The sequence below is a fragment of the Lepisma saccharinum genome, chromosome 2 (assembly GCF_977018435.1).
Source record: "Lepisma saccharinum chromosome 2, izLepSacc3.1, whole genome shotgun sequence".
Lineage (NCBI taxonomy): Eukaryota > Metazoa > Arthropoda > Insecta > Zygentoma > Lepismatidae > Lepisma > Lepisma saccharinum.
The window spans coordinates 154,480,703-154,508,265 of record NC_139230.1 but is presented as its reverse complement, the minus strand read 5'-3'; the positions used below and the strand labels follow the sequence as shown (position 1 = coordinate 154,508,265).

General features: G+C 38.0%; 1 protein-coding gene across 5 annotated transcripts in view; it reads left to right on the top strand.

The window, feature by feature from the left end:
* The window catches only part of LOC145984153 (ras association domain-containing protein 1-like), a 356,774-nt gene that overhangs the window by 319,308 nt on the left and 9,903 nt on the right, over positions 1 to 27,563 (top strand). For all 5 annotated transcript variants that reach the window (XM_083117632.1, XM_083117628.1, XM_083117629.1 and 2 more), the window contains 3 exons: positions 1,259 to 1,446; positions 4,626 to 4,741; positions 8,125 to 8,243. In XM_083117632.1, coding sequence (XP_082973758.1) covers positions 1,259 to 1,446; positions 4,626 to 4,741; positions 8,125 to 8,243 — 423 coding nt within the window. The remainder of the gene's footprint in view (positions 1 to 1,258; positions 1,447 to 4,625; positions 4,742 to 8,124; positions 8,244 to 27,563) is intronic.

The following is a 27,563-nucleotide window of genomic DNA, read 5'->3' as shown; positions in this document are numbered from 1 at the left end:
GGCCAGGAAAGGCATTGGAAAAAAAATGCTAGAATGAGTGTTGTTAGTGGAGTGTTGCAAGCAGATCGTGAAAAATAGTTATTTTAATGCCATGAAGGTCGAACACATATGAAATTAGTCAAGTTTTACTTTATATTTACAGCATTTACGCCTTTTTGAAATTTTAAATCGGGGAACACTGGGCATATGGTCGTACTATAATGCTATGCCACTGCTACAATTACAAGTTTTGCAGTTGTGTGCTTGTGTGTATGCGTGTGTGTGTTTCTGTACACACACATTTCTTACTTTGCCTCTAATTTTGCATCATCATTCTCAATTTACAGAGTATATTACAGTGTTGCGATGACGTAAATGCTCTCTTAAAGACAAAGCATGTGACAACAAGGCAATGTCAGTTCTCATTGAGGCTCGTACCAGCAAACAGCTTCAACGGTGCATGCTACATTGAAAATTCAAGCACATTATATTGAAAACCTCATATTTCCAACAATTTTCCCCTCTTCCTATTTTTGCCATCTGCACTAATAACGCACTAGTCCTATGGTGTCAGATTTTTTAAACACCCTGTACATATACAGATTGTCAAAATTTAACTATTATTATTTCATGGGCTTAGTCTGACATTATTTTGGATGCTACTATTGAGTTCTGGCACATCCAAAACATAAGGTTTGATCCAAAACATGATCAAATAGCTGAGAGGATTATTTTTATACTTTTTGTGACCACATTGGCCGCCATATCTAATATTATTTGATAAAGTGGGTCTTTTTAATTTCTTATTATCATAATACAGTTATAAACTGCAAATTAGGTGAAAATAAGATGTCATGAATGAATGATAAATAACTGCAATGAACTAACAGGTTTCATGAATAGAATCTTTGTCATGACTGCCATTACAGACAAACGAGGGCTAAAAAACTTGATCTGGGGCATTTTATTTAGGTTTGGGAATTAATGCAGTGTCCTGCCCCCCAAAGGGCATATTTTGCACCCGGAGTGAAATATTCTTCCATTTTTATTTTTCTTGCTTTCCAACTGCACTAGTATTAATTCAGAAAGTAAATGAAACACTGAGGTTCATCTCATGATGTTCTCTGCTTAATATTGGATCACTGAAAGATCAGTTAAAATTTTGTATCTGTCTATCCTCATTGTAAATATTCATTCATGTCATAACTACAGAAGTAGGTATTTTATGCAATTGATCATTCAGTCAACAAAAAATTGAAGTTGTACTTTGTAATTTCAGGAAGATGATGGTTCAACATTCCGAGGATTCATTCGTGTTCACATGAACCTGTGCCGTCCAATCAGTGTGGTAGCAGGAACTCGACCTCCTTCCATTTATGACATTCTTAAGGAAGATGAAACTCTTGAGAAAACCCTTACATCATTTTACTTGCCAAGGGATACAATCAAGGCTCTTCACATTACCAGGTACATATGTTTATTATTATTTTTATTATACATGGTGTTTTTTTCTGGTGGTATGCAATGGTACACCATACCATACCGGCACCTTTTTATAGGTGATTATTTTATGAACAGTGCTTTTTTTCTGGCAAGAAAGTTTCCCAGTACTCTTCAATTTGCTTTATTATTATTACTCTGTTCTTTGTAAGAATTATTCAAAATATTGTGCTATTTGTTCGTAAATGAGCATTCAATTATGTAGTTACACACACATTTTTTCATTACAACAAAATAGTGTTAGCTTTATTCTCACCTACAAAAAGCTGCTGGTATGGTGAACTGTTATGTACTGCCAGACAAAAAGCACTGTTTATGAACATACTACAATGTTCTGAGTAGTGTTTACGATGAACACAAGAACAAACCAACACTAGTACATCCTTTTGTTTATTTTATATCACAGAATTTTTGTTTGTGTATGTATGAGAGCTGATCAGCAAAGAGTGAGACTGATTTTTTTTGTACAGATGTTTATTACTCTGGTGGAAGGGTTATATGATCTTTTTCAAAGTAGTTCTCCCTCGACTTGAATGCACTTATGACAATGTTTCTGCCAATCTGCAAACACGTGATGTAAGTCATTCTTTGTGAGATCCTCAAGAATCGCCTCACTTTTCTTCAGCACTGCTTGAGAGTCCACAAAATGATGGCCCTCTAGCTTTGACTTCAGAGCAGGGAACAGAAGAAGTCACAGGGGCCTACGTCTGGGATGTAAGGTAGATGTGGTACGCAGGTGATATTGAATTTTGCCAAATATGTATGTCATAACGTGATTTGTCACATGAGGTCATGCATTGTCATGATGTTGCCATCCATTCCGATGAAGTTGTGGTCGTTTCTTTACAATGTGCCTCCTCATTGTCGCCAACACTGACTTCTAGTATTCTGCCGTAGTGGTAGTGTGTGCTGGTACAGCATTCCCTTATAATAAGAGAAAGTGATCACCATCGCCTTACCTGCAGATGGAACAACTTTCACCTTTTTTAGTGTTGGAGACCCTGGCGATTGACACACTGTGCTGGCTTGTTTTCCCTTCTGGGTATTTGTGGTGTACCCATGACTCACCACTGCTGATAACTGATTCCAGAAAAGCATCACCAAAGAGACGTACCACCTTACAACATGTGTCCACTTTGCTGCATACTGCTCCTCACCTCCATTGTGTGTGATGCAAAATGTATGCAGTGCCTGGAACAAAGAGCATTGCTGCGAAACAAAGGGTCCGATGGTGTTGCTACCTCTGGTTATTATGTATGAAACCCCACTCTTGTCCAATGTGCACATTACAAAAATGTCGCAATACAGGATGTTTTTTTTTTTTTAAAAAAAAAAAGGAGCAAATTGAGAATACCTCATAATCACGAATCTGCAGTTAAAATTTTGCGGTCATGTCTAGAAATTGCAAAATAAGTCGAGAAAGGTGGGTCCGTGAACGGAATAAACAACCTTGATTTATGAAGAAAACAACTATTTTTTGCAATGATTTGCATTTAAAAACTAGGTTTACAATCACCCTTAATTTTAAGTATGCTTGCCTAACCTAACCTTACCTTACCGTGAATGGTTCGAGGGGCGAAACATGTTTTCCACCTTTACGCATTTACGCCATTTTGTCACATGCAAAAGAACGCTCCATGCAACGGGTCTCACTTATTGCACAACACTTGTTGAGCAACGTTGTGTTATGACTACGGTAGCAAGAAGGAAGGTATGGAAAGGAAGAAGTCTTGGGTTTCCATGTTAGTGTATGGAGGATCATAGCGGTAATAGACAAGCTTATTTTGCAATTTCTAGACATGACCGCCAATTTTTAACTGCAGATTCGTGATTGCATGGCCAAAATTAGTGAGTATGCCGAATTTGAAAGTAATTGGAGATACTTCCGGTATTCTCAATATATACAAAAAAAAAAAAGAAAAGTCTCACTCTTTGTTGATCAGCCCTCGTATGTGGGTTACCTCTTAACCATAGCATAAGGAAAGGAAAGGTGAGAACAAGAAAGGAGGGGGTTGCTGAACGTCCACTACCTGTTCTTTTCTGTTTTGTATTCTAAACCTCAATGTTTTAATATTACTTTTGTACATATATACACAATGATACTACAAACACAAATTGGAGACAAGATTATTACAAACACAATTAGGAGACAAGTTTAGGCCTAACAGTGTGAAAGGAATCTAGCAGATTCTTCAGCACCTGTTGAAACAGTCTGTTGATCAAGAACCTATTTATTTAGCTAAATCTGTAAGCATTAGACACCATAACAGAAAGCCAGGCATGAACTTTAGGAATTTAAAATTGGGTGCTGTATGCAGTGGATCTCACCAGCAGGAAATTATTGTTACAAGACTTATAGACATACACTTTCTGAAATTACAATTATTTTCATCATAATGTTTGTTCACAAATTTTAAAATTACAGTACGTTTAGTACATTCAGGTTTACACATCAGTTTCCTCAATATATTTTGATATTGTAAAAAGTATGTACGAGTTATTGACTTTCTTGCAGAAACTACAATTCTCTTTAGTTATTACAGTTTCCAAATTTATGTATTTATCCTACTTTTATGTCGCTTATCTGTAACTCACTAATCATGACAATGAGGATGAATGACTTATTTAGCATTTATCTTTTCTAGAGTCACTTCTGCCACTTTTGGCTAATTGTGAGAATGAGGAAGAATGATGAATGTTGATGAGCAGATGAGTGGTGATCCAGTGCCACTCTGCAATGTGTCTTCACTGGGCACTGAATCCAAATTACAAGGTGACAGTGTTACTACTACACCATTTCTCCTATTTCACATTATTATGAAAATCTGCATAATGTTACTGTTTCTACCAAATTAGCTTTAATATTTTCATTGATAAAAATGCATTCAACGTATCTTCAGAACCAAATATTTGCTTGAAAACAAGGATTAAATGTTTGAATTTGAAATCATGTAAGTCTTCTTTCGTCTTCTTTTTTGCAATTACATGTTGCAAATGCTACCTTCCCTTTTCTCACCCTTTCCATTGTTGTCATTTATTACTTTAGATTTGTTGTATTGCATATAACACAAAGCTGTTTTCATATATTTTGAGAATCGCAAAGTTCTTGTTTAATCATTTTCATCTTTTTTTTTTCCTTTTTTCAGTGAAACGACAACACATGAGGTGATTGTGGCTTTATTGAAGAAGTTTAAAGTTGTGGATAATCCAAGAAAATTTGCTTTGTATGAACGGTATTACGAACATGGAGAAAGCACCAAAGGTATTTCATGTTATTTTTTTTTTTCTATCCAAGATCATAGAATTAATATGCATCATTGCAAACAGTTCTGATTTGAAAGTGTTATGACTGAACTGACACTGCTTCAAACCCTTTTTGATGACACCCAAATGCCAACCTGTTTTCAACGTAGCACGTGCTGGACAAAAGTGTCTCAACGAAAGTGTCTCACTTTCTGTTTCTTTGCAGGATTTCACCTGCCAATTAGTTTACTGATTATAAAATGTCATTAAGTTTCCAAAAACTATGGGGTCATTCCATGTCAAATCAGGCAGGAGTTGACCCTCATAGTCACAGATTTTGATGATATTTGGTACACAGCTTTGCTTTGCTCCAAAACAGACACTTGTGAAAGGATTTTGCTCAAATATGATTATTACGAATTATGTGAGGATTGATCAAGAACTCATTTTTCACAAACATCCAATTTTCAATTGGACGTTCTTGGGAACGAATGAAGATACAGAAACGTTCTTGGGCTTGTTGTAAAAAGGAAGGACAGTAGAATATTATGAGATGATCAATGGTTGGAACATAGTTAAATTTGAGCATGCCATTCAAATGTTCAAATTTCGAGTACATCTCAAAACCCCCCAATTGATTTTTCTCATTTTTTGAAATACCACCATCCTTCCTCTTTCGCATTTTGTAGGTTTGGTGCATATTACTCACAATTCCAGAATATAAAAAGAACGTTAAAAAATTAACCTTAAAAACTGTACTTACGTATGAGAGTATGTTGTTCCTATTTTCCTTTCTTTAGAACTACGTTTCGGAGACTAACTATCCCCTTCTTCAGGTTCGTATGAAAAAGCTAGGTACTTAACATAGTACCACGTTCAAATGTAATAAAAGGATTGTGGACAAGGGTCGGTATGGATACATTTAAGATATTATATCCCCGCCCCAGACGTATATAAAAAAGCTCGTCGTTCACTAAAAACTTGCACAATTAACCTATTCTCATGTTAAAAATGTTAAAAAACTAAAAAAAAAAAAACTGTGTGTATCACTGTATACAACTTGCAGGTACGGCCTTTCTTGCTCAACTGTGTTTCCCTAATCTACATGAAGGTCACTCTTCCATGAATGCTTTCCTCTTCCCTTTATTTTCTTATTTCCCCTTATCGCATCACAAATCCAATGTAAATTCTCATTCTTCTCGAGCAGCTTGGATAACTTCCGGAGTGACGTGGAAACCAATATTGGGTGCAATCTTCCAGGCTTTATCCCATTTTTTGAGGAAATTGATCCACCCTTCTTCTAAATTTCCTTCATCCCTGTTAAGATAATTCTTCCCCCCTCTACAAATATTCGCTGTTTCATACACATTTCTTCCTAACTTTCTCTTTTCCTTTCTAATGATTTCCTTTTTTGCAATTCTATGTCCGCTTTCCAAAATGTGTTCCGAAGGGCCTGTTTTGGGAACTTTTTCTTTTATATCTTTTTCATATTCACTCCATCTTTTACCCATATTTCGACCAGTCTGTCCTATGTACTCCTTCCCACATTGACATTGTATTCGATATACTCCCTTCTGTTTTTCTGGTATTTCCCTAGTCGTCTTTCCTTATAATCCGTAAAGTATTTTTCCACATTCTTTGGGGCTTTCATCCCGCAAACGATCCTGAAATCTCTTGTTATTTTTCTGATTTTTTTCGGATACAATTTGATGGTAAGGGATGCCAACGTACTTTACCTTTGCATTTTCAATTTTTTTGTCCTCTTTTTCTTTTGGTCTCCTTCCTCTTTTTTGGTTTCTTTCATAATAATTTTCTGTGCTCTTCCCGCAATCCTATCCATTTCTCTATTTGTGTGTATCCGTTTTTCAATCCTGTTTTTCTTATCCACCGAATTTCATTTTCTTTTTCACTATTGCATAGTCTACCAGCTCTATTAAAAAAGTTTAGGAATACATTTTTCTTTGTTTTTTCGGGTTGCGATGATTCCTTATTAATATATAGGTTCCCCGATAAGACTTTCTGAATCGAAAGAGGAAGGAATATCCTTGTGCCTGTGCTGTAAGAATATACATCCCTGAATGCGACACAAATGAAAAGTCTCAGCATACACCCACTGCGCTTCAGTGCATTGCTCGTGCAGGACAAATTTCAAACTAATTTTACTTTCTTAAATGGAAAAACACCATGATAAGACTTTCTAAATCGAAAGAGGATGGATGGTACTTAAAAATATAAAGAAATGAGAAAAATTGATTGGGAGGGTGTTTTGAGCTGTTAAAACTTGAAATTTGAATATTTGAACGGCATGTTTAATATTTAACTATGTTTCAACCATTGATCAACTCATAATATTCTACTGACCTTCCTTTTTACAATGAGCTCAATAACGCTTCTGTATGGTCATTTGTTCCCGAGATATACACAATTGAAAATTGGATGTTTGTGAAAAATGAGTTTTTGATCAACCCTCACATAATTCGTAATAATTATATTTGAGCAAAATCCTTTCACAGGTGTTGGTTTTGGAGCAAAGTAAAGCTGTGTACCAAATATCATCAAAATTTGTGACTATGAGGGTCAACTCCTGTCTGATTTGAAATGGAATGACCCCTATGTATTCTGCTTATTCTAAATGCTATGTCATCGTACCACCAACAGAACACCATTGAAAGTCTCATGTCACATGGTACCACATCACAGTATTTCATTGTTTTACACTTTACTCACTTTGGAGATACGACAAAACAGCATTCAGCCGACTATATGCAGGAGACATAAGCCAGATGATGTTAAAGGGTTAAAAATGAATTTATATTCACCAAACTATCCTAGCTAGCGAATATAAAAAATGGAACAAAATGGATGAAGGAAATATTTTAAAATTTTGGAATTTAGGTCTCCTAGTATACACAGATCTAAGAGTTGTAGAATGAGTTTTTTCTGATGTCTTGGAGGGGGGGGGGGGGACCTGAGAGAACAAATGCTCCAAATCTGGTCAAAATTAGAAAGGGTGGTGGTGAATTTACCCAGTTGCCTATTGATGTGAAGTAAATCATACAATGTGTGATGGATCAAAATTAATCTGTTTTTCAAATTCAATTTAACATTGTAGTTTCTTTGTATAAAATGCACATTTGGATAATACATATTTTTTACATTCACGTTCGCCATCCTCCCATCACAGTGTGTTTAGCATGCTCGCTCTGAGACCAGGGGTCTTAAGTTCAAATCCTGTGTAAAGCATGGATATTTCATTGTTTTTTGTTTTTTTTTGTTTTTCATTTATCTGCTTCATCAATTAACAATTCATCCCTGTGATTGCATTTAACAAATGTAGAAATGATGTAAAATAGCCAATAATAGCATAATTGTAATTAAAGTGAGATATCCTCTGTTTTTCAGTTAAGATGCGGAGAATATCAGACAATGAAAAACCATTGGTACTTGCTCTTCTATGGAGTTGCGAAACAAATTGCAACAAAATGTTTGTCCTACAGGAAAATGAAACGGGAGACATTTTGGTACGTATATGTTACTCCTAAGAATTAATTTACATGTCAAATTTGTGTGTGTGTTTGTTCACATTTGTTGTGTCACATACTCTTGTAATCTAATTTCCAAACAATTTCACAATAAATCAAATAAAAGCATATTTTTTCAGGAAGTGCAGCACTTTGGTATTTCTGTGAAGTACACTACTGCAACATTAGCTTGAAAATGATCCTCCCAACTAATTCCAGTTTGTTCAATTAGGCGATGAGTTATGTAGTCATAAGGTACACACTATATTGTTGAATACCAGTGTCCACTTCAGAGTGGTTAGATAAGTTCAAGTCCTCAGTATGCCATGTACATTTCAATTTGTTTGTTCCCTCATATATTTCATCACTTCCTCAATCTTTGCCATTGTGATTAACCTAGAGATTTAGAAAAGTGATGCAACATAAGTAAAATACAATACAGTACAATAAATTTTTGCTTATCCGATGAAGAGACATTAGTGCCCAAACTTTTCCTACTCATACATCTGGACTATCTAAGTGGAATATCTACGTTCTTCTTTTGTAGATAAAAAATAATATAATAGTTATTTTTTTAGTGGGTGTAAGCTTGAAAAAGTTCTGGGACACCAGGACGAAATGTCACAGGAAAAATAAAAACCACTTAAAATAACTGTATTACATTATGTTTTAAGTGGAATCTCGATTTCAAGTTTTTCTGAAGGCCATGTAAAATCGTGGTTTCACTGAATTCATAGGCAAACATAAACTTACTAGGTTTTTGTAATATAGAATGTAGCTTACTTTGATTTCTGAGGCTTATTGCACACGCTTGTTACTAAATGCACTAGTGAAATGATGACACGAATGAATTTTCTCCCAAACTGCATTATATGGCTGTAGTTTGTTACATTTATTTTTTTTAAAATCTCTGAATATGATTTGTATTTTTTAACATGAAAATATGCAGTGAAGGCATTTTGTGTAGCTTGGAAGTTCCTTTTCCTTGTTTTTTGCTTGCTTGCTATATACGTGTGTAATATTAAATAGTTTAAAGTTAGTAGTTCAACTACATGCCAGAGGTGAAGATAAGAGTACGGCCACCTCTGTTAAAATTGATAATTTTGAAGGAAAAGATGGAAAATTCCAACTTCATTGCCCATCTTATTTCCTTTCAATGTACTGTGCCTCTGTAGGCATATCTGAGATGATCAATCTTTTCAGAAGGATTTTTTTTTTTTTTTTTAATTTGACGAAATGGTTTTGTTTTTAGAATCACTTTGCATTTTCAGTGTTCACACTTTGGAGACAATCTTCCATTGTCTTGTAATTGTATCTACAATATTTTATAAATATATCAGTACCTCGTAATTCTTTTCTTGGACATAACCTGGAACCTAACTTTGAGGGGTGGCAGAATCGTTAGGTTTGCATTCCAATCTAGGACTATTTTTCTGAATAACTGTGAAATGTGCGTAATCATAAGAAATACTCTTCATTACTTTGCTCCTCAGGTCTCAGGAGGTTAGCAAAAGTATCCTTTACTTTTAAGTTTTGTAAAACCTGAAAATTTTGGGGTTTGCACCAATGATTGAATTTCAGTAATGTTCACAGTTGCAAAATGCATGTAGAATTTTTGCTTTTGCACCTATGTATAGTTTTGCAAGTTGTCACTTTGTTTATTTTTGGTGACTACACAGTGGCTGCCTTCAATGAACAGAAAAAAATCCAAAGTAGACCACTCATTTTTTGCTCAGTGCCTAAGAATGGAGGTGGTTGTTACTTTGTTGTTTTGCCCCAGTCATAAACAGCCCTTCTACCACTCAAATTTGCTCTCCCCTCGTAGTTGGATCAAGTTCCTTTTGTAAATTAGCAATACAATGGAAAAATATGTATATTCCTCATTTCTTTGGAAAATTACCTTCCTGGGTTGGTTGTTTCAATGGTCAACCCATTTCCCTCTCATCACGATGGCATAGTGGTAACACTGTCGCCTTAAAATCAAGGAGTCCCAGGTTTGGTACCTGTGGAGGCACATAGTGGTTCAGATCCCACTTTAAACTGCAGGTCCAGTCTCGATTAGCCTTCTGTGCATAAAGTGGACTTAAAACTCCAATCAATCAAACCATTCCCCTCTCAGTGTACTTGAGAGTATTTTCTGAGATCTTCTTCTGAGGCTTCTCCTTCCAAACCTTCTTGTAGCAAGACAGAAACTAGCTTTAGAAAAACAGCATAGACGGGAGATGAGTTTTGTTTCATTCCCAAAGTTATTGTTGTTCTTTGTCTTCATTGGCATATGATTTAGGTGGTGAGGGTGGGGGATTTACACTTGTGAAGGGGATGAAGACATTTTTAATCCAGTGTTGGTCAACTGACGTTGGAGTCACACCTATGGTCGACATGTTAGTCTTTTCAAAGTTCGTTGATATTTTTTTGGTTCTCATTATCATTTTTTGTTCATGAAATTTTGTATGTTTGTTTAATTTGAACATGTTTATGCAAACCATATCAATTTAACTTTTGTAAAGAATACAGTGTAACAAATCACAAATAATAGAATACAATAAAGTACTAGGTAATGAAATTATTGAAAAATATTGGAAGTATCAGGCAAACTAATTTTTATAAGAATTTTACTTGAGATCAACAGTTTCGTATTAGTGCAATACGTGGCATTTTCATGACATTTATGGCAAATAGTAATAGTGTGTTCACCACAGATCGCTACACTACATGTTTTTTCACACCTTTTTGCTTGGTGAAACTGTTCTTCCTTGTCTGACAGTATCTGCATCTCACTCTATCTTGGCTGAAAATGGGCTGTGAATTCTGTCATTCTGGTTGAATGCCAATATACTTGGTGATACTCAATTTGAAGTCTGTATGAAGGATTGGGCAAGAAGCTCTGGCAGTCATATGTGGTTTTGTATGTTCGAGTGCTAAACTTTTCAAGAACCTTCTATGGACCAGTTTATCTCCATTGTTGCTCTGAAGAATTATTTTTGCATTAACCACTATAATGTATGAGTATTGTACATCATGAAAAAGTCAGAAGCACAAATAACAATACAATTCACGAAAACAGAAAAAAGTAAAATGCAGTCCCATGACTGGTTGACACGTGATCATCACCCTAACATCTGACAATGTGTTGGCAGGATTGCAGCACAACTCCTAATGGAAGGGAATGCTCCTCCCTATTATATTTTCCCACCTGTAACAAAACCAAAGACAGACTGTCTCTCAAGGAGCTTTCGTATGTTACAACAGATATATAAGCAGATAAATTTCAATGGTAGTTCAGCACTACCATGTTGACCAATGCTGGGTTACTATTCCAACTTGTGAAGATACAATGGAATAGGGATGGGCCAATATGAAATTTTGGCTGATACCGATGAAGTACCGATATAAAATTTACCGATATGGATAACCGATCCGATATAAAATTAGAAATGGTGCTTGAAGAACCTGAAAGGTTCATTGACCTCCTCAATAAATGTGTGTTTCAAGGTGATTGGAGTGAAAAAGAAATTGCATATTTAGACATTTACTTTTTTAGAAAGTAGGGCATGGAGATTATCCATAAAAATTGCAACAAATTTTGCACTAAATTATCAGATATTTATCGATATATTGGATCGGTAAAATAATAGGTAATTTTACCGATACACCGATATGCCTATGTCAGCCGATACGGATAGAGAACCGATTAATCGATCCCATTCCTACAATGTAATCTAAATTATATTTGATCATATCTTGTATTATCACAATATAACCCCTTTATCTTTATCTCCAAGAGATACTTGAATACTTCTGCTGTTGGTATTCTGAAAAGTTATGTAGTGTGTAGGTAAGATAAAGACACTCAGGGTAATGCTTGGTATTACTTCTTCACTCTTGATTAATTAACATCAGTGACTGTGAAGTTGAGGAATATTTGAAGCCAGTAGCTTGATGCTCTTCAATATGGGAGTGCCTACATAGTTACAGCACATTCTCATATATCAACCTTTGATTTTGTTCTTACACATTGGTCCTAGCATCTGCTGTAGGGTTCATAGTGACCTCTGTGGCAGTGACCACCTCCTTTCTCTTGACGGATGCACCAGGCTGAGTATTGACGATGGTGATATGCGCAACAGCACCATCTTACATGCCACAATGAGTAGCAGTCTCTATCTGAGTGATCCCCTGAAATTAAATAAACTTATATTATTAATTATGATTGTTTTTTTTTGTTTTGATTGTTCCAGGAGAAAAGCTACATTAGAGCATTTCTGACCTTAAAGGATGGCTAGATGCATCACCTGTTAATTAAAGAAAATCAACATTACTGTACCGCAGTATAAACAATAATAATAAACATGCAGTGGACCTTACCTTAAAGATTGTCATATTTTCTTATAGTACAATCCAAAAGTAATTCCTTGCACAATAGTAATTAAGCTACCAGCAAATGCAAAACATGTTTAAGTACATTGTAATAGTAACACACAAAATCACATACATGTGCAACAACATGTGTTCTACCTGTTCTCACTTGAAGTTTGTGATTTTTGTTTGTTTACTTTTACATGGTTAACAAAATCTTCAATTTAATTTATTGTGCGAAACAAGACATCACTAATGTTTGCTTGAGATTCAACATGCCATGCTTTGACATTGCGAACAACATGCCTTGACTAATCGTAACTGGCATCTGGGGGTATATAAGAAGACTTTCACAAATCATTGGCTGGGGGGGGGGGGGGGTTCAAAGACTGACAACTGCACACAAGGGAGGTGGCAATCCCACATTGTTGAGGATGGAGGTTGCATACAAGCAAACCGAAACTTTCTCTTCCCTACGCTGTCAATGGATACCTGCCTTCGAATTATCTAAATAAAAGATTCGAAAATTCGAATTGCACATAATTTTTTTAAAATAAAATCAATGGGAATTTCGAGAAGAATAAACTTCTGTTTGAATTACCCAATAATTTGATTTATCCAAGTTTGAATTAAAAAGAGCACTGTATATCATCTGCCCCAGATCAAATACATGTTGTGCCATCCTCTCTACCTGATAAGTAGACCTCGGATTTTAGGTTTTTAACCGATTTTTTTCCTTTACAGGTATGTAAGAAATAATAAGTTATGTCAGCATTTCATTATAAAACTCAACAACTGATGAAGTTTTATAGTGCCTAAAAAAACTATTTTGTTTGTTAGAACCTATTTTAGGTTTTGTGCCTAAATCAAGCCTTTTTTAAAAGTTTTTTTTATATATTTTTAAAGATTTACAGGATTGTTATGTCACACACAGGCATTTTCTTTGTTTGGTCACGAGAAAATTCAATGACAAACGTGTTTGAAATGTATTCTGTTGATTTCCCTTCCTCCAAGTCCATGGTGATTTTTCAAAGCTCTAAACAAAGCAAAATGTATTGTGCCAATGTTACCTGTACTATCCAAAGTGGTCTGATCTGTGTGGTCTTTCTCACTTTCGTGTCACTTCGGTGCTTTGTGGCATTCATGCCTTGCAAACTAACATTTCAGCATTGAAGTTTGCACTACTGACTATGTTTTTGTTGAAAGATTATTTTCAACATATAAGATGATCCTCACAGACAAAATTGTGGAGTTTGACTGTCGATAACATGAAAAAACATTGTTGCCTAACTATACGGCAAAAAGTGGATTTTAATAGCAAATTTCCAATGGTAAGTTCTGCCATCACCGTAGGGTTAGGCATCACACACAACGTTATGCAAGATAGTGTGTATTTCAGGATATAGATGTCCCATTTTCATTGTTCCATGTGACTCGACTACACCTAATCAGCATTTTTCAGGAATTTTGAAAAATTTTCATTTTTTTAACCTACTTCAGGATTTTTCGAGCCTAACTTAATATTTTAGGACCTATTTTAGGATTTTTTGAACCTATTTTAGGGTTTTTTGAACCTACTTTAAGGTTTTTAGAACCTATTTTAGGAACCTAAAGCACACTTTTTAGAACCTAAAAATCAGAGGTCTACTGGTAAGGTCTTCTTGTTACCTGTTTTGAATCTCTTTTGGGGGAATAAGGCACATTCCCTTCTTGGCATCAAGCAGTCGTTTTTCCTATCTTGAAGTCGAACAAACTTCAATCTTCCTCATTAAGGCTGCAGACCCATTGCTTTGATGAGTTTGATTGTAAGTTGGAGCAAATGGTGAACAGGCAGGATTCTACATTGGGTCTCATGGTCGACTTGCCTGTGGAGCGGTGGCTAGTGTGCCGGGCGGTAAGAGTGCATCTGCCAGTAAAGTGGATACGCCATCCACGTAACTGGAACTGCTAGCTATGCAATGAAATAAGCTCATACAATTACATGGACAGTTACAATTAAAATGAGCATGTACCTTGTTACAAGAGGTGTTGTTAATGTTGTCCTCCTGCTTCCACACATCTACGACATTTTTTAAGGAATTTTCCACTAACACACATCAGTTCCTTATTTAAAATTGCTTCCATTCCTCTGCTGATGTTTTCCTCCAATTCTTCTAATGTATGGCTTCAGGTTTAAAAGATTGGTAGCTCACCACACAGACTACTTGCAAATGTATGTTTCTTGTGCAAGGTGTTGGAGGGTTTTTTGAGGAGTATGTTCTAATCATGCTCCAAGCTCATCTAGTTTCTCCTCACTAAGCACATGCCATTTTACCCTTTGCTTCTAAATTTGTTCACAAGTATCCGAACACATACACTGTGTGTAACGGGAACATTTGGGAATTCTGTTGCAAAATGCCTTATAACTTCCCTACAAGAATTTGTAATGATGTAAGAGTCATAGATAAAAATTCATTCTTTTAAATTGTACATATAGTGTGGCATTGTTAGACTGCAGTAAAGCACCAGTAATACGTAAACTAAAACAAAACACTTCTTAACACTTCACAAACACTTACAAACTGGACACCAGCTATCTGGATAATGAAGCACTGATGCATCCAGTGGCAAGTCTGCATACAGCTCTGGATCTAAATGCCAGCGGATGCTCTCTCACTACCCAACGTGCTGGCCCCCGCTCTGTGGACAAGTCAACCGTGAAATTCACTGTATTTTTCACAAGGAGCATCTGATTGCAATATTTTTTTACCTCTATGACCTACGATACCTGTTGACATTATGGAATAATCCATCTTCATGTCTTGAGCCCCTTAGCTAATTAATATTTTTTTTTATTAGATTGTTATGAGCCCATGTGGGGAAACTCTCAATGATCTTGCTTTCTCGTTTTTATTGGGCAAAATATGTGAATTCTGTCACCCATCAACTCAGTTGACATTGCACTGTCTCAGTGAGTGAGTGAGCACAGCACACTGGGTTTTATTTTTCCACCCACAAAAAACAAATGCATACCCATTTGCCAGCAGAAAAATCTCCACTTTCATCCTGGTCTCTTTTTGGGCCTTTTTTGACAGCAGCCAACTCTGAAGTCGCACATTCTTCAGTGGAAGTATTCATGTCCTTAACTTTTAACTTGCTCCAAATCTTATCCCACCATACTTGGGGTGCTGACTGCACTGCTCTGTACTGGTTGCTCATTGGTTGCATTTTGTAATCTTCAACCATTCTTCATTTGAACTTTCAAGTGGGGTGGCCAACATGTGAATGACATGCAGCATAGATAATCCATTGATTTATAACAGAGATCTCCAAACTCCCAGAACCATTGAGCTACTTCTCAGATTTGAAAATACATGGCGAGCTACCAAGGGTTGATTGATTTTTTATGTTTTAGTTCTTGACTTGTAAAAGCTTTAAGATATACCGTGCGTCCATTTCGATCTTCAGCCGAGAGATCGGGAGAAGCGTGGTGGGCGGCGCTGACAGAGATGCCGACATTTGCGGCCTGTAATGCCCGCTTATTTTTATGGACATATGCAGACATTTATATAAATATTGCAAAACGAGCACTAACCTGTGTTATAAGAGTACGGTTTTAATTTTAGTAGCTTAGTGGCTGTATGTGCCGATGATTTTGACACACCCACCTCTTGTGAAACACGGCGTAGAGGTTTGTTTGGAGAACGTTCTAACGCTGCATCAATATCATCGAGTTTTGCTTTGGTTAGAATCCGTCGTTTTTGCTTAGGTGTTTTAAAATTTAACGATCCAGTTTCTCGTAATTTAAGGACAAGATGTATAACCGTATCTCTGTGTACAGTTGAAACGCCTGGGAATTTCTGTATAAATTGCCTACACACGTCTCGACACGAGTCTGTTTTCACGTACGTGTCATACATAAAAAAATCTTTGTTCTAACGTGAACCTTGCGGCTGGCATTCCAATCGTCTGACACAACACACATACACACTGCAATAACACAAACAAGTAACTGCAAGTAACCAAGAATAACACTCTTGCGCACAGTACGAAATTAACACGCTCTTGGTTTATATTGCTCGCCACTATATTCACAACTCTGTCTTCATCTAGTCGCGAAGGAACAAAAAAACTCGAGCTCGGATATTTCGGATTGCAAGCAAGCTCACGAAAACCATTGACTTTTAACGGTTTCGTCTGCAGCGTAATCTTGATACAGTGTTGCACATTCCAAACCTCCAAACGATTCCCATGGCCACAAAACTCTTTCAAGGATATAAACTTAAGCAGGACGTTACTGGTCAAAACTATGATTAAAATGCTTTATTATCTGTGGCTCTTAACATCATTTCTACAGCGTATTTATTTGTGTATATAAGAGCAGAACTTGGATGAATTACAGAAGAACTTTTGCGTGTTATAACACAGGTTAGTGCTCGTTTTGCAATATTTATATAAATGTCTGCATATGCCCATAAAAATAAGCGGGCATTACAGGTCACAAATGTGGGTATCTCCATCAGCGCCGCCCGCCATGCTTCTTCGATCTCTCGGCTGAAGATCGAAATGGACGCATGGTATAATCAAATTATTATTGTTAATTTCCCTACAACATACAGAGGATGTAATTTTTTAAAGAGAGCATCAGACATGTAGATGATTTTCACACAAAACACAGTAAGACCTGAAAAGTTACCACCTACTCATTATTACCTTGCTTCTTATCCTGTTAGCGGGAAGAGTTACACTTTCATTCGCAAATTTTGTTAAGTTGGGTTGCGAAGTTGTCACAGCATATGCAGTTTCGAGATGTCCATCTGTCAGTGTGTTTCTGACCCTATTTTTAATCACCTTTATGTTCGAAATAAACCAACCACACACAAGTATAGCTGAACAATGCCTTCACTCATAGCACAGCACGAACCCAAAAATATATTTTTCCTTCAACACAAAGAGCCAAATGACACTTGAAGTTGAAAAGATTTTAATGACAAATCACTATGTAAAGCTGAACTCCATTCCCACTGCAGTGTCATAGTCTTTCTTCAGAAAAAAATTCCTCAGTATCAATATCCATGCAAGGCGATGAACTGTGACAGGAGCTCATTTTTCTTAAAATCTTGAAAATGTTTCTGGAACTGCTCTCTCAAGCTTCAAAGAATTTCAACTTGGTATTTACAGCACCAGGGCTGTGATGGACACTGTTTTTCCAGTTTGTCTTTCAAACTGGGAAAGTGTTTGACATCACCTCTGGTAAGATTAATTTCCCATAATTGAAGCTTCCTCGAAAGTGCATCCACATTGGAAATTCTTAACCCAAAGTCCTTATCCTTGCACTGCAGTTGGCAATTAAGTTTGTTCAGTTTTACTGAACCATTCTTTTTTACGTAAGCAGGTAAGAAATGTTTGCTGCTCCTGGTGATGGATACCCTATTGTAAGCCTTTAAACTACCTACATTATCTACCACCAAGCAGAGGCGACAACAGCGAATCAAGGATTGTCTAGTGCAACCCAACAACCCCGGCGTTTCTGCTATCGATGCTGCAGCTACATTGATACGGGCAACAAGGTCCTCGGCTGACATGACAGGTGTTTCGTAAATGAGACGTTTCATCTCTCCCCAGAGGAAGAAATCCTGGGGCGTAATATCAGGCGATCGAGGTGGCCATGGCACAGGCCCTCCCCTGCCAATGCACTGGTTGTGGAATACGGTATTGAGGAAATGTTGCACATTCCGATCGAAATGTGGGGTGCACCGTCATGTTGAAACCACAGTCTTTGTCTCAGTGCCAAGGGCACGTCCTCTAGTAGTTCAGGCAAAACCTCACTGAGAAATGCTTCATAAGTGGGTCCACATAGGCGAACAGGGAGAATGTAGGGTCCAATCAAATGGTCATGCAGTATCCCGCACCACACATTCACTGCAAATCTGTGCTGATGATGTGCCACTAGCAGTCATGTTCCCACACATAACTGTTTTTACTATTGAACACACCAGTTTTTGTGAAGATAGCCTCATCAGTCCATTGTACCGTATTCTGAAAATTGGGGATAGTTTCAATTTGATGAACAAACCATTGGCAAAAGTCCTAACGTGGGCCAAAGTCCAAAGGTAAAAGTTCTTGCACTTTCTTCAATTTGTACGGGTGCATCCCCTCTTCTGCCAGAACTCGCCACACATTCACATTGGAGGTGTTTCGTTCGTGGGCTAGTGCGCACGTACTGGTGCCTGGATGATCCATCACTGCAGTCAGCACATCTTCCACAAACCGTCGTGTTCACACACTTCGCGGTCGTCCAACTTCTTGATAGGTGGCAACACTGATCCTGTTTCCCGAAGTCAAGTGTCTACAGTTTGAAATAAGGTGTGCGATGGTAACACCCTATTTGGAAAACGTGCCCCATACAGACACCTTGCAGCACGGCTATTACCTCCAGCCTCCCCATAAATCAGATACATGTCTGCCAGCTCTTGGGACGTGTATGCAGCCATCCCTTACACTGGGCTACAAGTGTTTATGGCTGTTAACACTAGTACACTTCACAGAACACGATGGGCTGTGGTTATGAATTAACACGTAACACTGTTAGGTCAAATGTTTGCCCAACACTACTGTCCAAGAACCTCACGTCTTTCCATTCAACCATAAATGTTTAACAACCTGCTGCTGGCACAGCACCTGAAGCACGAATGGCACAGACACGTGCACTCCTTCATGAGGAAACCTACACTGTTGGCGCCCCTAGCGGGAAATGTGGTACTTAACGTCAGATCACATGGACACCCATCTGCCCTTCAGGATATGCAACCTATGACAGTTCATTTTTTTTCGTTTTTACGTCATGGTGCCCTTCGCTCAGGATTTTTTTTTGTTTTTTAAATGTTTAATTTTTGTGCCATTCAACACATGCCAATTTTCGTCGATACCAGCTCACGCAGAACTCACATCCACCCCACTCCCGTCAACTTCTTCGTTCGCGTCCTTTGGGGAATTCCTTGCGCCGACATTACACAACATTGCCGTGTGATTTTTTGACAAGAGCGTACCCAATTTCTTAGTGGACCGCCCAACACCGATGACTTCTCTCCACCCATTTTGCCATTATTCACTTTGGAAAACCATTTTCCCACGTTTTCAAATGTCAATAACTCAGCAACAAAGCCGTTTCCGGAATTTCGTTACATGAACTTGCCACCTTATTTTCACTCATACAATCACCTCCCAAGCGTTATAAACGAACTTACGAAACACCCTGTGTGTGTGTATACATATATACGAGGTGTGACACAAAAAAAAACGAGACTCTTCCAAAAAAGTGAGTGTACTTACAGAATCAGTTCTCCGTAATATTATCACCTTCAAAGTAGTCCCGTTCAGCATTCACACACTTCTGCATTCGGTGCTGCCATTGCTGGTAACAATGCTGGGACAAGGTTTGTGGAAGGCCCTTCAGGAGATTCTCCGTTTTAGCCTGAACCTCTTGAACTGAGGTAAAATGGGTTCCCTTTAAGCAAGATTTAACTTTAGGAAATAAAAAAAAAAGTAGTAGGGGGCCAAATCAGGTGAACATCACAGTAATGTTTTTGCTGGTCAGAAACTGCTTTACAGATAGGGCCGTGTGAGCGGGTGCATTGTCCAGGTGCAACAGCCATCCATCACTCCTCAACTTTGGCCTCCTTTTTTAAAATTTTTTCACGAAGTCTCGTTAGTACTTCAATGTAATAGTGTTGATTAACAGTCTGACCATTGGGAACCCGCTCAATCTTTATAATTCCCTTAATGTTGAAGAAGAAAATTAACATTGCCTTGAATTTTGATTTTGACATGCGTGATTTTTTTGGTCTTGGGGATCCTGGAGACTTCCACTGCATTGACTGGCGCTTACTTTCAGGGTCATAGGTAAAAATCCATGTTTCATCACAAGTTACAACAGATTCCAACAAATTTGGCTCGTTTGCAATACGTTCTAACATGTCCACACACACGTCTTTACGGCACTGTTTTTGGTCATCGGATAGAACTTTTGGAACAACCTTCGCACAAATCTTTCTCATGTGTAATTCCTCAGTTAAAATGCATCAAACAGATTCCCTATCCAAGTTCACTAACTCCGCCACTGCATGAACACTCAATCTTCGGTCCCCCCGGATCACGTCACGAACTTTGGCAATGTTTTGGTCTGTAATTGCTGACCTTGGACGCCCAGCACGTTCATCATCTTCCACACTGTTCCTTCCCTCCGAAAACCGCTTATGCCATTCAAACACACATGCACGAGACAAACTTTCATCTCCATAAGCCTCGGTTAACATTTGAAATGTTTCCGTGGCTGATTTCTTCAGTTTCACAAGAAACTTGATGTTGACTCGCTGTTCGGTTTTTACATTAGACAGATATTTTTTTAGGAAATAAAAAATCACACGGAGCCAGATCCGGTGAGTAGGCAGGGTGTGACAACACACACAGTCGATTTAGTCAAAAAGTTCTTCGCAATCACAGTTTTGTGACTTGGGGCACTGTCATGAAGCAGACGCCATCATCCCGATACTCAGGCCTCACAATGTTGTTCCTTGCACCAAAGGTTTCAGTACCTCAAGATAAAATGCAGCAGTAACAGTCTGTCTGAAATTTCAGTCTTCAGTACTGATTATCCTCACTTTCTCAACCAATTTTGGTGTTCTCACCGTCCCTGCTACATCTGGATGCTAGTCATGTTCAATTGACTCCCGTCCTTTACTGAAATGCCTGAGCCATTCAAATGCACGCATACAGGATAAACAATTGTTCCTATAGACTTGCTACAACATGTCAAACGTTTCCATAACAGTTTTACACAAGAGTGCACAAAACTTGATGTTTGCTCTTTGTTCCATGTTGAAATCATGACACTTTCACTACAGCACCTTGAATAACGTAGTGTGGAAAACGACCCAAGAAACTGGTTCCCCGAGATGATGACAAGTAGATGGCAGTGCGATTGACCCAGGTGCTAATTTTGTTATGAAAGTAATGCGGCTTAGTTAGTTTTTGGAATATACAATTTTTTACCAAACATTCTCTTTTCTGACAAGGCTACATTTCATGTCAGTGGAACAGTTAATCATCATAATTGTAGAATTTGAGGGGGCAGAGCATCCACATGAAGTTATTCAGTATCAACGTGACTCTCCCAAACTTAATGTCTGGTGCGGTATGATGGAAGATCGTGTGGTTGGTCCTTTCATTTTTGTAGAAAAAACAATAAACGGGGACGTTTCCATGACATGTTGACAGAGTACGTCTTTCCCCAAATGGACGATATTGAGGCGGAAAAGGGGCTTGTGTTTTTCCAACAAGATGGCGCCCCACCTCATTACATTAAACAGGTGCGTTCGGTTCTTAACACTCGCTTTCCAGGAAAGTGGATAGGCAGGGCTGGCCCAATACCTTGGCCACCACGAAGCCCAGACTTAACCCCACTGGACTTTTTATTTTGGGGCCACATAAAAAATGTTGTGTACAGTGCTAGGATCAGAGACATCAATCATTTACGGGAAAGAATCGTCGCTGCGGTTGGGACAGTTACACCTGAAATGTTGATGAATATGTGGCGAGAAGTGGAATATCGTCTCGACTTGTGCAGGGCAACAAATGGATCCCACGTTGAGGTGTACTAACATCTGAAGGAATCCTCTTTCATGATATGTACTCATTGATGTAAGTTTTCATTACTTTCCCTATTAAATTTATACTTATTTCTTTCCCTATTAAATTTATACTTAAAACTAGGGAGTTCTTTTTCAAACACCCTGTATTGTGTAGATTTGTTTCTCTTGATAGGCGGTAAGTGAATTGATGGAAACAGTTATATTTGTGGAGTGATTTGCAGTCATGAAATGGCATTAATTTGGAAAGAAAAGTAAAATAAAATTAATAAATAAATAGCATGCATAACACAAGAAGAAACATCGCAATGTGATTCCGGACGTCAGGTCTTGGACTGTGTATTAGAGTTTATTTTTCTATATTATTAGAATATAAATAGTATCCTGAGAGATATTTCATACCGAGGCGACAAACCACAAATGTCACTTGAAAGCGAGCAGTCGGAAATCAATGCAGCCTTTCGAACCGTAGGGACAAAAGCTCTGACTGCACATTTTCCTCAAGGAGATTTTAGACCAAAGCGACATGCGACAAACGAAACGAGGATTTCACACCAAAGCGACACGGGTCATTCGGTCCAACTTAACTTTCATACCGAAGTGACACATGTTGCTTGGAAAGGAGCCAATCAAGAGCAACATTTCACATCGTAGCGGCATGACCGGAAGCACAGCCCAGCGTTCGGTTGGTGAAATCTTCAAGCATTAAGTGTCGTGTGCCACTTGTCACTTTGGTGCGCAATCTCACTAAAGCAAGACACTCATTGCATCGCGTATGCGCGAACAACAAACCACGGCAACAGGTTGCAAGCTATTGAGGAAATGGCCCAGTTTGAGCGACGCAGAAGCGACAAAGCGACACGTGTGGCTTATCGTGTCGCCTAGATCTGTTGTTGTAATGTGCAGTTTATCGTGTCTCCTATCTGTTGTTCACAAGCAACGCTTGCTAATATACTGAAGGCATCATGTCGCTTGTCACTTAGTTGGGAACTCCCCCTGTAGCGTGTCGCTTCGGTTTCAGCATCCTTTAAGGAGCTTTCCGACTGAAGTAACAAGTAGCACGCGAATACGCCGTATGAACATGTTGTTTGCTGTTTGGACCCTCATGTGCAATGAATGCTATTTTACAGTCTGGAAGTGTGTGTCACTAGTGTGACAGTGTGAACATCCCGTGTCGCTTGTCCCATTGGTTTGAAAGTTTCCTTACACTCATGTCGATGGCACTAAAAAAGTTTTGTGGGGTTCCCCTTGTCGTTTCATGCAATCATCATTATCACCATCGCCGCGATTAGTTTAAAGGGGAAGAAAAGAGACAGTAAATATCAAAAATACAAATACTTCAGTGTGTATATCTTTAAAAGAAATGATGATGATGAATGAACCTAATTCATACACAAAAATTTAGTTGCCAAGAACATTCCACGCGTATTTTTTCTCCCGTATTATTAACGAAAGTATGATGATAACAGGACGTGGTCGACTGTCTAGAATGTTCGTTAATATCTTCGCGACCACTGTACCAAATATCATAGGAATTATCACATTCATAGAAATGCTTCATGTAAAAGAATCAGACGTTGCAGCAAAATCTCCATTTACTTCCATTATAAGCAGTCGAACACCAAGCACCGGGGTCAACACCAGCGCCTCTAGCGGATCATTTTCGAGTGGAACCAGCCAGAGCGCGCAGAACTGTGCCGTTTTCCACACTACGTTAGTCTAGGCGCTGTACTTTCACTACACATGCCCACATTCAACAACGCCACAAGCAGCAATGTCGCTCCAGGTCAACGAGCTCTGCGTCGATTGTTCGTGAGATACCCGTTACTTGTTTGCACCACAGAAAGCTTGCACAGTGGTGCCACCTACCGAAAAAAAAATTAGTCTCCATTTCAAATTGCCACACTGTGTATATCGCTTTATTTTGTTTAGTAATCAAGGTACTCTTCCTGTGCTTTTTCTATTTGTATCCACATGGCGAAGCAAGCAGTCCTAGCCTGAGTAGTTCAAAATTTGCTCACCAGATGTCTTACCAGGTATCTGGAATCGTGAATTCTAGCCAACCCTTTATGAGCTACTGAAAATGACTCTGCGAGCTACCGGTAGCCCACAATCAACGGTTTAGCAATCCCTGATTTAAAAGAATTACGTGAAAGTAATTTTTAACTGACCTGTGTCCATAGACCTGCATTTCATTTCATATGTTTATTTATTTATTTATTGAAGAACAGTTAATTGATTAGCGTATGAAAATAACAAACTCACATAACGATGTTTTATGAGAAAATTAAGGACTATACACATGTTAACATGATATAACCATCATAGAATCATTTACATGCTTAGCTGTTAACTCTTTAAGAATTTTCCAATGCCCTATGTGCAAAATTCTATGTATAGGTAGTAGAGAAGATTACATGCTATCTGAAACTAATGAATTTTAGGTGGGAAAGTGCATTGCGTTTTGGAGTGGAGAACATCATTTGGCTTGAGAGGAGAGCGAGCATTCCTTGAAAGAACACACAGTTTTGGGTCATGTAAAATTGAACTGGCTCTGGATGTTCGTAATGACAAATGGAAAGCCCATCTGTGAATACAGCAAATGCCAGCCCATTGTTATGTAGTGCACTTAGCTTTCCTCAGCTTATTGATGTATTTCTTTTCTACAATCCAGTCATCTTGATGGTTGAGCAAGTTGAAAGGTTGTCTCGCTATCTCACCCTGAGACTCACATTTGAGTTCCAGCCTGGACATGGATGTTTCTTTGGGAGTGTACCTTCATCAATTTTATCTAATCATCATTCATTTTCATTGTCATGAGGCAGCCTAAGGAGGCAGAAAAGTGACATAAATAAGAAAAATACAAATACATTATTTTATGATAGCATGCTTCCATCGTTTTAGTGTCCAAAACTACTTTTCTTATGTAATCTTAAAGAACAAATAGTTTAATTACCCCCACTAACCTTCCACTGAAAACAACATGCCAAGTTGCATTATATTTATTTACTATAATTCCTTCACTACAATGATTAAAAAGTACACTTCAGTTTGTTACGTACCTGCACATCTCTACTAGGAATTGCCCTTTGCTTCTATATGTGAACAAAAGACTCAATTAATCTCAAGTCATAGTAAAGGAAACTCTCAATTTGACCTTAATAAAAGGTTTATTCTTCATATACTAGGTTACAATGCTTGTATAAGCTCAAGATTTTTCCTTTAGAAGAAAACATTTTCATTTTGTGGCCCTTGTTAATTTGTTTCCATCGATATTACCAGACAGTTGATAACTTGATTATTTGTAAATCTTGTTGTTAGATTAACATCTAGATGAGAGAACGTAATGCAATTAAATGCTGGTTGTGTGTTGTAACATGCAAGTTTCAAATTTACATATTAGTTATGTAAATAATAGCTTTATTCTTAGTGTGTTTCTGTTACAATGAAGACATCTCAGGGATATATTTTTTATGTACACTTTTATTTACACCCCCTCCCCTTCGTAAATACATATTTACGTTACAAATCCATTATCAAATGCTCCAGGTTGCCTTTTGCTCGATTACCGAGGAATGCACTTTACCGGACTTTGGTTTTGCAAAGATTGGTTGTGCTGGTTTAGGGTCTTTAATGGCTTCCTTGGGGTTATGGGAGTGGGGTGGGTTTAGTGGGGTTCTTAGGTTTAGGGTGGGTTTAGGTGGGGGTTTTAGGGGGGTGTTGGGGGGGTGTTAGTTAGGTTTTATAGGGTTTAGGGGTTTGTTTAGTTGTTTAGTTTAGGGGGGTTTGGTTAGATGTTTGTGGGGTTTTGTTTGGGGGTTAGGTTTAGGTTTTCTTGGTGGGGTAGGGTTAAGGGGGGGAGTGGGGGTTAGTCTTTAATTGCTTTCCTTGGTATTATTTCTATCTAATTGGCTCCCCACTTGGATATCGCTCCCTCTGTATCCACTCATTCCAGTTGAGCTGATGGGTGCAGCTCTAGAATAGAACTTGTGGCAGTTCTCCTTCCTTCTTTCATTTTGTAATACACTGGTGCAAGGCTAAGTATCTTCACCCCCTCCCTTAGAAGAAGATGATGATTTTTCATGTGTTTGTAAGCTCTATTTACCTGATTGGGAAATTTTTTTAACCTGAGGAATTTTTGAAACGTGAGGCTCATTCTTGAAGTGGTGAGAGAAGTGTCCTATACCAGTAATGTTTGGTTATTAATTATTCCCTTGCATGTCCTCCTCCGTGACCATGTGGTCTGAGGTGCTGTGCTTTAGATTGACTGTGGGATGGCATTAGTTTGAGTCCACCTGGGTTCAGTCTCTGGGGTTTTAGCCTGTGTATAGGACCGGTGGCAACCCACTATCATGGAGAAATTTGGAAAGTACGAGTGAGTAGCGTTAACCCAGTCTTGGAAATCTCCTATAACCACTGGGGGTTCGATGTGCTGACCCCACATCACCCCATTACCAGTTGAAGATATCCATACCTCTAGGCAGGATTGTGTGAGGGAGACTGGCAGTCAGGAGATAGGCCAATGCCCTTCGAGGGCTGTCGAGCCATGGGTTAATTTGTAAGTCTTAATGTGCCAACGTGTTTGTTGTAATTCATTGTAATTTTGTAACTTAAGTCTTCTTGTAAGGAGTTTCATCAATGCTATTCTTTTATGGCGATGGAACGCTCTTCTTAACCATTTCGAGGTGGATGACAAAATATTCGTCATGCATGGAAATCCCCCAAGGAGGGGGCTCATTTAAGCAAAATGTAACATGTTGGAAAATGTTTTTTTTTTTTAAAAAAAAAAAAAATAATAAAAAAAAGTTGTAATAACACGATAAATGCCAATGAGGGCTCGTTTTATTCAGAATTTCCAAGTCTTTCATTCGGTAAGGTAAACATGTCGATGTGTACCCATTTTTGGAAGCAACAAATAGAGGAATTTCAATATTATTATTTTTTTTTCAAACTTTGGAGCTCCCATCCGGTAGCACTCATCGATCTGGGCAAACCACTACTTGTCGCTAATTGCCCCAAGTTATGTAATGGCGAATACATAGTATCAAAACGATAATACAAATAGTATTTTTTTTAAAGAAGAAGAAGAAGAAAACTCAAGGTCAAGGAGAATGTTTATCACAACTGTCCAGAAACTCCATCAGAAATTTGCCCATAGATCTGAACTGAAAACTTGAAAAGGAGTAGGATTGTTCGCAAGGGCACGAACATGCATAAGCACTAATATTAAAGGATCATGTAGTGATTCTATCATTACAATCTGAAATGAAATAAATGTTCATAACAACAACAACTACTAACTAGGAAAGTTTTCACCATATTCTGGGCATTCTGGACA